The 13,168-nt window shown below is 43.3% G+C and overlaps 1 protein-coding gene across 17 annotated transcripts in view; it reads left to right on the forward strand.

The window, feature by feature from the left end:
• Window positions 1-2,419: 2,419 nt before the first annotated feature.
• Window positions 2,420-13,168, forward strand: part of CHLSN (cholesin) — a 149,373-nt gene continuing 138,624 nt past the window's right edge. For 16 of the 17 annotated variants that reach the window (XM_071815010.1, XM_071815020.1, XM_071815023.1 and 13 more), the window contains exons 1-2: window positions 2,420-2,491; window positions 4,644-4,788. In XM_071815010.1, the coding sequence (XP_071671111.1) occupies window positions 4,660-4,788 (129 nt within the window). In that variant the 5' untranslated portion in view covers window positions 2,420-2,491; window positions 4,644-4,659. Of the gene's footprint in view, window positions 2,492-2,582; window positions 2,690-4,643; window positions 4,789-13,168 lie in introns of those variants that run through there. The other variant, XM_071815027.1, reaches the window with a different exon arrangement.

Raw genomic sequence — 13,168 nt, forward strand, 5'->3', positions numbered from 1 at the left:
CTACGCAATTAACATAGTTTTGTATCATAATGTTGTATGCATTCAATAAACCGTCACCCTTTCCAAGTCAACTTGCAATAAGAACTTTTATCCTAAGAGCAATATTTGGTGGGAATGGTTATAGGAACATGACTAAAATTATGCTGCAACACAGCCAGCTTTGGTTAGATCATGTTAAGTCTGAACTATGAGTCCCCTAAGATGAAACTCTAAAATACAAGATACTGCCATATGTCTTGATCCTCTTGGAAGTGAACTGGCATACAATGCAGCATTTGGCTTGACAAACAACATATATCAGCATGAAGCACATTTTATATAAGCTGGTTTCTGAATGTCATTGGAAGTACTTGATTTATAAAGCCATACTTAGTTTTTCTAGGCCCACCCTAAGCAATTCACTGAAGGCTACTGCACACAGAGGCATGCACAGTATAATTCTTCATAATTTATTGCTGCTTAGATAGAAATCTAGATTTGCATAGGAATTTTTTGCAGCTGGGGCGGGGGAAAGGAAGCCAAAGAAAGTAAAAGTAACTATGTGTTTTGTCTCGTGTAACAAGAATGAGAGCAAAACACAGCATTGTCTAGGGAGGCTACTCTTGCTGTCCCCCTGAAAAGCTCAAACGAGTGAAGACATGACAGATATGTTCCATCTATTATCTTGATCAGCTATCTCTGCTCTTTAAAACTGCATGAATATCCAGCTGCTTAGCTTGAGGCCTGAAATATTGTAGGTTGATGAAATGGAAATGTGCTGTTAATGAACAATACTAATTCCCCAGCTGGGATCTAAGTAGATCTCGCATCCAGCTAATTGTGAGAAAAATGCCAAGGCTTACTGATGATGTCAGGGGGTCAAGACCTCAATTTCATGTGTCATTGGAGCTATTCCTCTCTACGCTGGGGCTGCTGGGCTGGAGTGTTGGTTTAGGACTAACCAAAGGGTAATTGCGGTCCCTTGAATCACCTGCAGCTATGAGTGCCCAACACTGTTTGGTGGAGGTGGGAGGATGAGCGGCTCGCACAGCGGAGAATGCTGTTTTCCTTGACCTGGGAAAATAACGCTGTAAGAGAGGTGAACCTAAGTACAGTTGATGCATATGCTTTACAGAACCTTGAGGTGCACTGCAGTCCTGCAAAGATTGTTGTGTGCCTCTGTTTTCTCTCTGAGGAGGCTTAATCCTCAGAGTGCAAATGCTGACTAAAGGGGAAATGTGGATTTATGGTCCTTCATGGGGACAGTATGTAAACAATCAATGCATTGAGTTGTACATCTTTCATCAGAAAGGGCAGAGAGAATGTTAATTTCTTACCAACACAAAACAAAATATCTGTACTATTCATGTTCGGCCTGATGTGATTTCTTCTCATCCAGGCGGAGTTTTCGGAGAAAATCAAAGCTATATGGAAGGTTATAGTTGGCCAAAGTGACTACATAATGTAGGTGTGAGTTACCACTGCTCATTCCATGTAGTCTAATTTTATGCAGTCATCTGGTCAAACCTGTGATTTGACAGTATCTGTAATACTGTGTTTAACCACAGGATGTCACAATAGGATACGGAATAGAACAGTATGTATTTTTAGGAAGTCTAAACGCAGAAAATATGCTTTCCCTGTTCACATTGGAACAAAAGCTTGCATTGCAGCTCTAATTTTAGATACCACCACCTACAGATTATTCTGTGCGCTCTAATGCCGTAACTCAGCCCTAGCACGCTGCTACCATACTAGGACTTTTATAATCATTCTGCATAACATAGAATCAGCCACATGTTCCCAAACGCTGCTGTGGGATGGGAAGGGGTCTCCAGTGGAGCAGCAGGTGCTGCCCATGGTGTGAGGACATGGACCAGAGCCGGGGGGCTCTGCCCAGCGCAGCAGTGATGGGGGGGCCAGGATTGGCACCTGCGACGTGGGGAAGAGGTGGGAGGGGAGGAACGGTGACCCTGGTTGGACAGAAGGAGGCAGAGGAGCGGAGGTTTTACCTCCCCCCATCAGTGCAGATAATGGTGCATGGAGTTGTTGCCACCATCTCTGCCACCACAGCTACGGGGGTCAACTCATAGAATCATTTCGGTTGGAAGAGACCCTCAAGATCATTGTGTCCAACCATAACCTAGCTCTGGCACTAAACCATGTGCATAAGAACCTCGTCTAACCGCCTGTTTTATTTGTAATTTTATTTGTATTCCTGCCCTTAAATTCCCCCTACGCGGGTGGGCGGGGACACCGGCCGCGGAGGATCTCGGCGCAGGTAGATGACGTCAAGCCTCCCGCAGAAGCCGGCCGAGCACTCAACACGTGTGTTCCAGGTGGGAGTTTCAACTCCGAGGATAGCTTTCCTATTGGCCACTGGGGGGATTGGCGTGCCGAGGACCAACCAGAAGCCTCCATCCTCTTCTTGTAGCCAATTAAAGGGAGGGGGCGGGCCGCGGCGCCAAGCGTGGGGCTCAGTTAAATGTGCAGCAGGAGGCGGGTCTGAGAGGTGCGTGTGGGTTGGGGTGCGGGAGGCTGCGTGTCCTGTGTCCCTTACTCCGCGGGGCGGCTGCGGGAGCTTGGGGGGGGTGGGGTGTCTCCGGGAGGATTGGGGCGGCCCGGCCCCAGGCGCGGCGGTGGTGCCTGAGGGCGTTGCTTCCTTCTCCTTTTCCCCCCGGTGCAGCTTCGCTCTCCCGCCCCCGCAGAGGTGGGAGCCCGGTGCGGGGAGCCTGTGGGTAGCGCTGGGGACAGGGCAGGGACATCGCCTTACCCGTGAAAGGTGCATTGGTGGCGGTGCTTGAGAGTGTCTTACTCAAGTGTAGGAACTTTCTCGTCACGAGATCTTAATAAAAGAAGTGCTAGAGAGAGCGCAGAGGAGGTGACGAAGCTGCTGAGGGGCTGGAGCACAAGTGTGATGGGAGCGGCTGAGGGAGCTGGGGGTTCAGCTGGAGAACAGGAGCTGAGGGGAGAGCTGAGCACTGGCTGAACTGCCTGAAAGGAGCTTGGAGCATGGAGGGGTTGGTCTCTTCTCCCAAGTAGCAAGTGGTAGGATGAAAGGAAATGGCTTCAAGTTGACCCAGGGGAGGTTTAGATTGGGTATTAGGAAAGATTTCTTAACAGAAAGGGCTGTTGGGCATTGAACAGGCTGCCCAGGGCAGTGGTGGAGTCACCATCCCTGGAGGGGTTTAAAAGGTGTTTAGATGAGGTTCTTATGGACATGGCTTGGTGCTGGAGTTGGGTTATGGTTGGACTCAATGATCCTGAGGGTCTCTTCCAACTGAAATGATTCTGTGGTTCTAACCCCGGGGTGCAGTGTCAGTGCCCCCAGGGAGGTGCTGGCTGAGGCGGTGCCTTCCTGGCCTGGCTGTGTCCAGTGTGGGCCCGGCCCGGTGGGGCTGAGGACTCGGGGTCCCTGTCGCTCGTCAGGCGGCACAGGCCCCTCCTGTGTGGGTTCGGGTGGGGGTGCCAGCCCAGCTGGGGTGGTGGGTTGTTCAGTGCTTTAAAGGGACCTATAAGAAAGGTGGGGACAGACTTTTTAGCAGGGCCTGTTACAACAGGACAAGGGGTGATGGTTTTAAACTAAAAGGGGAGATTCAGGCCAGACGTGAGGAAGAAATTTTTTATGATGGTGGTGAGAGCCTGGCCCAGGTTGGCCAGAGAGGTGGTGGATGAACCATCCCTGGAGACATCCCAGGCCAGGCTGGACGGGGCTCTGAGCAACCTGAGCTGGTGAAGATGTCCCTGTCATGGCAGGGGTGGCACCAGGGGAGCTGGGAAGGTCCCTTCAACCCAAACTAGTCTATGACTGCTTTATCTTTCAGAGTGTGTTTCAAGCTAAGTATTTGTGATTGAGTCAGCTGTTGTGTTTGTGCTGTTACACAGAAAGTGACTGTGTTGGGGCCACTTAAATCAGCTGTTTTCTCAGAGGAATAATAATGCTAGACCTGCTTTCAGAACCAGGTTTTTGGCAACTCATATTCACCTTTGCCCTTATATCACTGTAAAATGAAAGTCAAAACTTGTGAGGCATAATTCTTTAAACATTGTTTTTCCACATTAATATATATTAAAACAGTGAAACTTGCAGTTTAAACAGAAGTGATGGTCAAAAACCTGTTTAGTAATCAAGTAGGCTTTTTCATAGAATTGTAGAATGTCCTGAGTTGGAAGGAACCCACAAGGATCATCGAGTCCAACTTGTGCGAATGTGTGTATGCACACATATGTATATTAATGAGACGGCTAATGGTCACATTAATGTATTTTGAGAAGAGAGAGGTCTGATTGGTGTTATATCTGAGAGAGAAAATTGATCAAACAGTTCAATGTGGTGCGTTATAACCTGCAGAAAGCACAGTGTCCGTTATGGGGGGGTTGCTATCGGGAGGGTCAGTGAAACATTTTCAACAATAGGCATCAAGTTTTCTCCAGGAGAATGACATTCTAGTTTTACAGTAGTTTAGCTATAGTGTATTCCTAAAGGAAACATGATGAAAATTCTCCAAAATGGATCAAAATTCAGTGCAGGTGTAGATTTCATACTTAAGTAGTCACAAATAATTCCTGTACCGGTGTAACTGTAGTATAACTCTGCCCATATGTGAAGCAGACATTTAATATAAAGAAAGGTTCTAATTGCAGTCTGGTGGTTTCTGTTACAGAATCGTTCTGGTTAAAATGCCCAAAATGAATGTGGGGAAAAAAGAAAAGAAGGCAGAAAAAAGAAAAAAGCTGAAGCAACATGTGGCCCAAACGGGAGAGCTGGAATCGGACACTGAGCCCAGGGAAAAGAAACAGAGTGTGCAGGTACGTCCTTCCAGTTTTGACTGCTTAATTCAGTAAAATGTGGATATGTTGTTACCTGTGACAGGACGGGTTTAGAGATTCCACACTGAACCTGAATGTGCTACTTGATTTGGTTGCAATGACTCCTTGGATGCGATTTACTGAGAGTGGAAGTTGAAAGGAGAAGGTAAATTAAGCCAAATGTGGGTAAGATTGCAGCAGTCAAATTACATGATCTGTGTTTTGGATGCTTCTGTGAAAGACAGAGGATGAGTGAGAGAATGTGGGTGAAAGGCAAACCAAATGGCTTTAAGCAACTGTCATATGGCAATATCAGCATAGCTGAAGCCTCCATGTGATCCGGAGTGGTTGGAAAAACATGAAAGATGTTTTCTTGGAGATCCTCTTGATTTTTGGATGGAATGTCAAATGGCCAGAAGGTGTCAGCAGTCTCTTTGTGTTACTGACCATTTTATGAATTGATTTTATGAGGAGCAAATCAGCGATATTGAGATGGTATTGAAGTGGAAACTCGGAGCTGTACGTTTTTTGTGATGGAAATGATACCTAAACGGGGTGATTCAGGTCAACTGTTGAGTGGTTACTGTGGAACGTGGATCAAAGAAATATGAAGCGGTTTGATGCTGTCAAAGGGGAGAATGAAGGGCAAAGGTTTTTTCCTCAGGAATTCTTAAACTTTCTTATGTTTCCTGATCTAACATGAAATGGGTGTGAAAGCTGCTTGTTACTCCATTTTTCCTGAGAAATGTAGCTCAATGGAGATCTTAAAATAAGAAGTTATGTTATAAAACTTTATTTAAGCTCATTGGCAAGAATATTGTTTGAGAATTGTTGCATGCATGAGTGTCTCTAGTTATTACCCTTAGAGTTGTTAAGCATTGGTGTAAGAAAAGCCAAACTATAGGCGGAAGCTGTTCAGAGGTCTGTACATTCTTGCCATTTTGAACTCAGCATATGTGTTCCTAAGAAAATCAGACTGCATCCTAGTCTATAGCAATGCGTATCTATATCTGGTGTTTATAGCTCAATAAGAAGGAATGTTTCTCCTTCCCTTTGTAGGGTGTGTATTATACACTTCAGATTCACAGTGCTATAATTCAATTGAAGTGAAAATAATTTTTCCAGGATAAAACAGTGTGAAATTGAAATGTCAAAAGTGGAAAATATCCCAAGTGGGCTTCAAACCCCTGGCACGTGGGGCCTTTGGGGATCAAGGGATAAGGTGTTAGAACCCCAAATGAGTTTTTGTTGGCTACGCAAAGTGCAGGGCTGTGAAAGAAAGCAAGTATTAAATGGAAAGAAGAATCCTTACTACTGCGAGGGGACACCACGAGGCACAGTAGTTCTTGGAGTTATAAAAATTGGTGTCAGCAGGTGGCTTAAACATGTATATAGTGTTAGTTTAAGGGAATACCATATAAGGTCTATGACAAGGCCTTTTTTGGCATCAGCTTTATAAACTATAACTGTTGATAGTAGGAAAGTGTAAGTTAGTAGGCCACATTTTTTTGTTTGGAACAGGCTGTCAAGCATGAAATACGTTAGGCAGGCCTTAAACCATTTGACTTCAGAAATGGTTAATGAGAGTTGGCTGTTGAGCAGTTTCTGGTGATTATTCCATGCGTGTACTCCCAGCCTGGTGTGAAATAGTCAAACCACAGTGGCAGTTCTGCTTTAAAATGCTTTTTCTCGGCAGCATGGAAATGTAGTAGGAAACAAGGTAAAATGGGTTTGTGTGTACAGGAAGATCAGGAGGAACTTTGAGGCTGCGGCGATGTGCTCAGTCTGAATGGTTCCAAACCCCGAATTTGGAACGCAAATCAAGGCAGCCGCTGAGTGTGTTTATTCTGCAGCTTTACTCCAATTTCATTTCAGTTACTTGAAAATAAACTGGAACTTTGAGAGATCTACAGCAATTCCCTGAATCACGATGCTGGATTCTGATGAGCTGTGGTTCACTTTCTTTAGTTCAGTCACTGTATTAAAGGATGTTTTGGCATTCTTAAAGTACGCATGAGTAGACTGCAGTTTCTTTTCGGGATTCTCATACGTGATGGAAAGAATCAAGCGATAGCTGTATAACACGTTGCTTTTGGTGGGAGAGGGTTCAGTGGCTCATTAAGTCACTTTACCTTCCTGTGATTTGCTTTTTTCCCTATTCTAGTACAGCAGTTTTAGTCTCCACAGTGGAAAATGTAAATCTCTACTTGATTTTGTTATAGAGCTGCAGGCAGGTTGGAGTGGGTCTTAAGTGACTGGATTTCGTGTGCATTGATCATTCCTTCTTGAAATTTGTTTCAAAAATTCTTACCAGCCCATTTTTCCTTGACCTTTCAGAGGAATCTTGATGTTTTATTGATTTTCATCTACTCAGTTTCTTCTGTTTACATTAAATAGCAATGAGCAATTCAAGACCAATATAAATGTTGTGGTGAATGGTCTGATCCAGGTGGCTCTAAAGGACACATCTCCAGTGCAGCTCAGCAATGCAAGGGTTTAAACTTAATGCAGCCTTGTTTTTTTCCTGACAGATTTTCATAATATTACTGGTTTATTTAGCTACTTGGGGATAAGCTCCGTATTTGAAGCATTGATTTAATTTTTTTAATGCCTGCACATTAGATTTACTTGTGTTTTAATGATTTTGCAGTTTGCTAACATAGCTATATGTTAAACCTGGTAGTTCAAGTTTGTTCTTTTGAATTGTCGCATAACGTGGGTGTAAAGAAGAGAGATTAAACTGTGGTCTGAGGTGAAATCCTGGCTTCTTCAATGAAATCTTTCCGATGGACATTGTCTGAATCAAATAAATTTTGGTTCGGATCTCTGAAAGAAAATGATTTACAATATTGTTAACCCGTTATGTTGAAAGAACAGGAACGTTCCAAGTGCTTGTTTGCAATTACCTGAGTCTTGTTTCTGTCTATGGGTTTCGAAGCCGATGGGCACAGCCCTGCAGGGAGGGAACAAGGTGCTGTTGTTGCTTTGTTTAGGAGGGTTAGTTGAGTGCTACCCGGAGTGACCTCACTGTATGAAAGGATCATTGAACCTTGTGATTGAAGCGTAGATGTTGTTCCTCCAGCGCTGTTTTCAGAGCCGCAGGCTCTTACAGAACAGTAAGAAGTTCTTCTGGAGTTGCACATCTATTAGGCAAAACTCAAAATTCATCATCCATACTAAACAATATTGATTTCCTGTTCCTTCCCAGTTTGATCTTGTAAATATTGTAACTTTAAGGAAAATTACAATGACTACAAGGCAGGCAGTCTTTATAAACCCAGTTCCGTCGTTCGTGGTTAAAGGGTACTTTAGGTAAAGCTCATACGCTCAGTGGGTGTTTCCTTGTGTGTTCCTTGTGATCTTCAGCACTGCACATGGTTGGAGGAGGAGGAATCAATATTTTCCCCAAATAAAGGCAAAATCAGTGGGAAAGGAATTAAATTTTTGAGATTCCATACAGACAGTACAAACAATGGCAAATAAACAAGTGGCTCATGGTGTTTCTTTAATGGGGGGCTGGTGTGCAGGTGCCCAAACAGTAAGAGCTGTTTACTAAAGGGAAAACGGCAGAATTAGTAGGGAAAGGGTTTTTCTGTGCAGCTTTTGGGAGGTTATGATAAAGACCAATAAGGAGTTATTAAGCCAGTACTACAGCAAACAAACCACAAAGAATGATTCTTTAAAGTCCTTGTTTGCTTGGGGAGGTGGGAGACCCCATAAAATGATCTTTAAGCTGTGGAGATAAAGGCTTTGGTGTGAGCTTGGTGCAATGGCTGGCAGTGCTACTTTGATGGGATCTCTAACGCTGCCTCTAACCAGGTAACCGGGGCCATAATTTGAACGTTTAATCAACGCAAACCAGACATTGATGCTACAAAACCTACCAAGCAGATACTGTAAAGCTGTCATCAGAAAGTGTATTTGTTACTTGACAACCCACTCATTCATACCAAAGCCTTTTGTTGAAATAATGACTTGTGGATGATTTGCGAACAAAGTCAGTAATCCTTTATTGCTCCATATTTTTTATTTTAAATAAATGAGAAGCTTTTCTTGTAACCATCAAAATAACTTGTTTTGTGTTTTCCCATCCCCAAAAAATGCTGTGATGTTACAACTTGGTGTTGCTGGGCTTTCTTCCAATTACCAGGCTACCGATTTTAATGGTATCTTATATACATTAAAAAAGCATTTGGGAAACTGCTCGTGTTACAATTTCCCTATCAGCTCTTCCTGCATTTGTTTAGCTTTGCTTTACTAACTTAACCCTCTGCGGTAGGCAGTAGTGATGCCTGTGGTTATTTGTGTTTGGTTAAGAAATATGTGGAAAACCAACCTTGAAAACCAATATTGATAAAAAGGAAGATAATTTATTTGTTTTAAGCGTAACCTCTGAAACTAAGAATCTTGTACTGGTTGTTTTGACTGTTTCTAAAGTCTCTCTAGCATGCAAATAGTGTTGTCCATGTTATGAAGAGAAGGCGACACAATCCTCCATCCTCCTTCCATCCCTCCATCTCCCCCAGCACCTTGGTGTAAAGATACCTCAGCAGTTCCTGATTTTCCGATGACAAAGGAGGACGGTTGCTCTATCTTGGAATGGTAGTTAAATGTCAGTATGGATATCAGCGCGGTCTTTTTAGTCTGCTGGTAACTCCAGACCGGTCACCCTCACCTCCATCCCTGGGAAACTGATAGAACGACTTCTCCTTGGTGCCATCTCAAGGCATATCAGGGATAAGAAGGCGAAACTGGGTGCAAACTGGAACACAAGAGGTTCCGCTTAAATTTGAGAAGAAACTTGTTCCTGGTGAGGGTGGCAGAGCCTGGCCCAGGCTGCCCAGGGAGGTTGTGGAGTCTCCTTCTGTGCAGACATTCAAACCCGCCTGGACCCCTTCCTGTGGAACCTCAGCTGGGTGTTCCTGCTCCATGGGGGGATTGCACTGGATGAGCTTTCAGGGCCCTTCCAACCCCTCACATTCTGGGATTCTGCGATTCTGTGGTTTTGGTCAGTCTGTAATTGAAATCTTGGGCCTATTTCTCTTCGGGCCACCTTTCAGTTGAATGTTTATTCTTCTTTTATTTGTGTTTTTTCTTCCTTGCATGAAGAAACAAGTTTGCTGGCCCATTGGCTTCTGGTTGCCTCACCGCAGAATGGCCTTCTAATAGCTGAAAAAAAAATGAAGCTATAAACCCATTTGGCATTTGACTTAGTGTGTGAGATCTTACTTGGTTTGTCTGCTTTCTTATAACCTATGCAACATTTTCAAATTAGGAAAAAGCAAATAAATAGAACACCCAACTGAAACATTAGTTTCCTGCTGTCACTTTTTCATCAGAATATTGATAGTCTATAAATTATTAAATCGACCATAAATTGATGTATTTTTAAAAAGAGGTAAATTTGATAGCGACACCACATAGTGTTTATAGAGAATAGTAGGCCTTTTGTCAACAGGCTTGTCTAAGAAGGTACAAACCAGCGTCTGAAATACGGAAATGCATAGATTAGGCTGAATAATTTTACATTCCTTTGAAAATTATTTTTGTAATGGTAGGAATAGATTTCCCAGGAAGGAGCATTCACAGCTGGGAAAACAGTTGCTACTTTGAAGATGGTTTTCCCAGGCGAAAGGCTCACGTCCCCAACTGTGTTTGGTATAAACAAGATGTGGTGTGTTTCTTACTTTTATTTAGAGGAGCTGTGCATCCTTCATTACATATTAACCAGCACATTACATGCTAATTGTGGGTATTTGCCTTAATCTGTGTACATTCAAAGTTAATTCCTCACTTTCATTGATACAACCAGAGTATTAAAGTGATGGTGAATTTGGTGGTGAAACACAACTGTCCCTTTGTTGCTATTAAGGGGGGGAATTCTTTCTCTTCTTGGACCACGTACCTGATGTTTCCTCTCGACTCAGAGGTGAGACCTTGTTAGGTTTCCAGCAGAAGTCCTTGTTTCATGACTAAGCTGCAAATACCTCCATAAAATTGGAATTCAGCACAGGATTCCCACTTGTGGGCTGAATTTGAGTAACAACCACTTGCGAGCGGTTGTTGGAGGAAGGAGCAGAGGCCGAGGCCGCCTGACCGTGTGTCACCCAGCGCCAGCCCAGGGAGGACACTTTGCTGTCCTTTGTCAAGTATGAGGTTTTTCCAGTTCTACATTAATGTCTTCTGATGCATCATAAATGAAAATTGCTGGAAAAGGCCCAAATTACTGAATGTAGAGAATTTGGCACAAAACCTCAAAAGATGTAGAGCTTCCGTTAAAAAAATAATCAAGTCCCATAACGTGTTTGAGTTCACAAACCATGTTCCGCTTGGTGAGGAGTTTCAGTCGCAAGCTTGAAAGGATCAATGTTTGCTGCATTCTGATCTAGGATAATGAGCAGGGAAACGGGCACTCGAAGGCATTTGTTCTTGACGGGGCTTGTAGCTTGGAAGTGTGCACAGTATAATAGATTAATGCAAGCCTGATTCTTGTGGATTTGTTACTTCCTTTTATTGCTCTTGGTACTAATTTGTTAATGTTAATTTGTTTTAAAAAAATCCAGACTTGGATATTTAAAATGTTTATTGTAAAAAGCAGCAGTTTTCCCGTCCTTGGCAGAACGCTCCTGCTTTTTTAAACAACATGGGACTCTAGTATAAGGATCTTTATAAAATACACATTGTGTGTTGATGGAATAGATTAAAAACCCAATAATCTGGAGCAGATAAAAGGGGGAGGATGGCTGCTTCCACATATGAATGAGAAACTACAATTATTTCACCAGAGCTTTCCTCCTCCAAAGTACCTTTTGTGTTCAGATTCATACTGTGAACCACACGAAAGATGAGTGTGTATTTATGTATGTTAACTAATAAATTACGGCATAGATAAAATGGCTCTGGAGTATTAGATCAAAGCCACACAGCTTAATAAAGTCTTGTAAAGCGCTTGTCAGTCACATCCAACAGGTGATTAGAACAGAAAATGAATCCTTTGACTTTGAGAAGCTGCCTGGAATAAGGAGGGTCCAAGCATGAAGGTATTTGCCAGGGAAACCTCTTGCTTAAAGAACTGGAATCTGTCTTTGAATGCATTTGCCTATTTCTAATTGAATCCCTCAAGAGTTCTGTAGGACATCAAACAGATCATCAACCCGTGTTTTATTTAATTTCCCAGCATTATCTTAATAATCGGCATCTGTAAACCAGGCTTTTGCAAACAGAACATGTACATAAGGGAAGACAAAGCTCTGCTCCCACCATCTTACAGTTTGAACCGGATCGGAACTGCTTGGAGAATGTACTGGGGACTTAGAACTGCATCGCTTAGGAAGGAGCAGAGACGTTATAGCAAAGAGAACAGAAAATCTTAAAAGCTTTTGTTGTTCTATCCTACTTCTGCTTTATGTACTGAATCATAAATGGGAACTACTTGTATTTACCTAGCTGTAAAATAACTAGGTGGTTACAGAACTGTTATACTGAACTAGAATACAAAGTTCATTGAAGTTGCTCATGGCTGTTGTGGACTCGTAGTGGACTTTGGAGCCTTCATGGACCTCAGTGGCTGGTTCTTTTATTTTCTAGCTGCCTTTAGAATAGGCAAGTTTCTCCTATTGCATTGTGAAAGTCCCATCTTTCACAGCTATTCTTACACAGAAATCTGTAGCTCTGGGTGTTCCTGCTCTGGGATGGGAATTGCACTGGATGAGCTTTCCAGGTCCCTTCCAACCCCTGACATCTGTGATTTGTCTAGATTAAGTCCTGGTCTAGTCTGGGCTTCAAATAGGAGTGGTTGACTGTCCTGATCCTATAGGTCTTGTAACAAAACCTTCTGTCCAAGACCCAAAAGGTCTCACTGAGTACCTGTGAGTCAAGAACCGCACAAGTGGAGGTGGGGACAGGGACAGTTTCCCATGGATCCTCATGGACCTCTCGTGCTGGGCTGATTCTGGGGGATCAGTGGCCGTTCAGCAGCAGCTCCGCCAGCACCTTTGTGCCTCAGCAGTGACATTCACCACCAGGCAGCTTGGCGTTAGAGTAAGAAAATAACACGTCGTATTTCTCACTGTTCTGAGAGCATTAAGCTTTTAATATCAGAAGTAATTCTTCTGACTTTATGTATTTGAAAGCCAAGCGAGTTTATCAATGAAGTTCCCGCAGGCATCACTATCTGTATTCTGTCTTGCCACTCAGTGTTCAGGTGGATGTTTGGGATATCGTCACATCATTTAAGTGAGCTTTCTCCCTCAATTTGCTGGGTGTGCTTCGCTCCTAGGTACTGGAACACAAGAGTTAGAAGGTTTCTGTAGTCAGGTAGAGGCTGTTTCTCTTTTGTAGTTGTGAAGGGAGAGAGAATGAAAGGAAGAAAATCTTATTT

Source organism: Patagioenas fasciata, chromosome 15, assembly GCF_037038585.1.
Source record: "Patagioenas fasciata isolate bPatFas1 chromosome 15, bPatFas1.hap1, whole genome shotgun sequence".
Lineage (NCBI taxonomy): Eukaryota > Metazoa > Chordata > Aves > Columbiformes > Columbidae > Patagioenas > Patagioenas fasciata.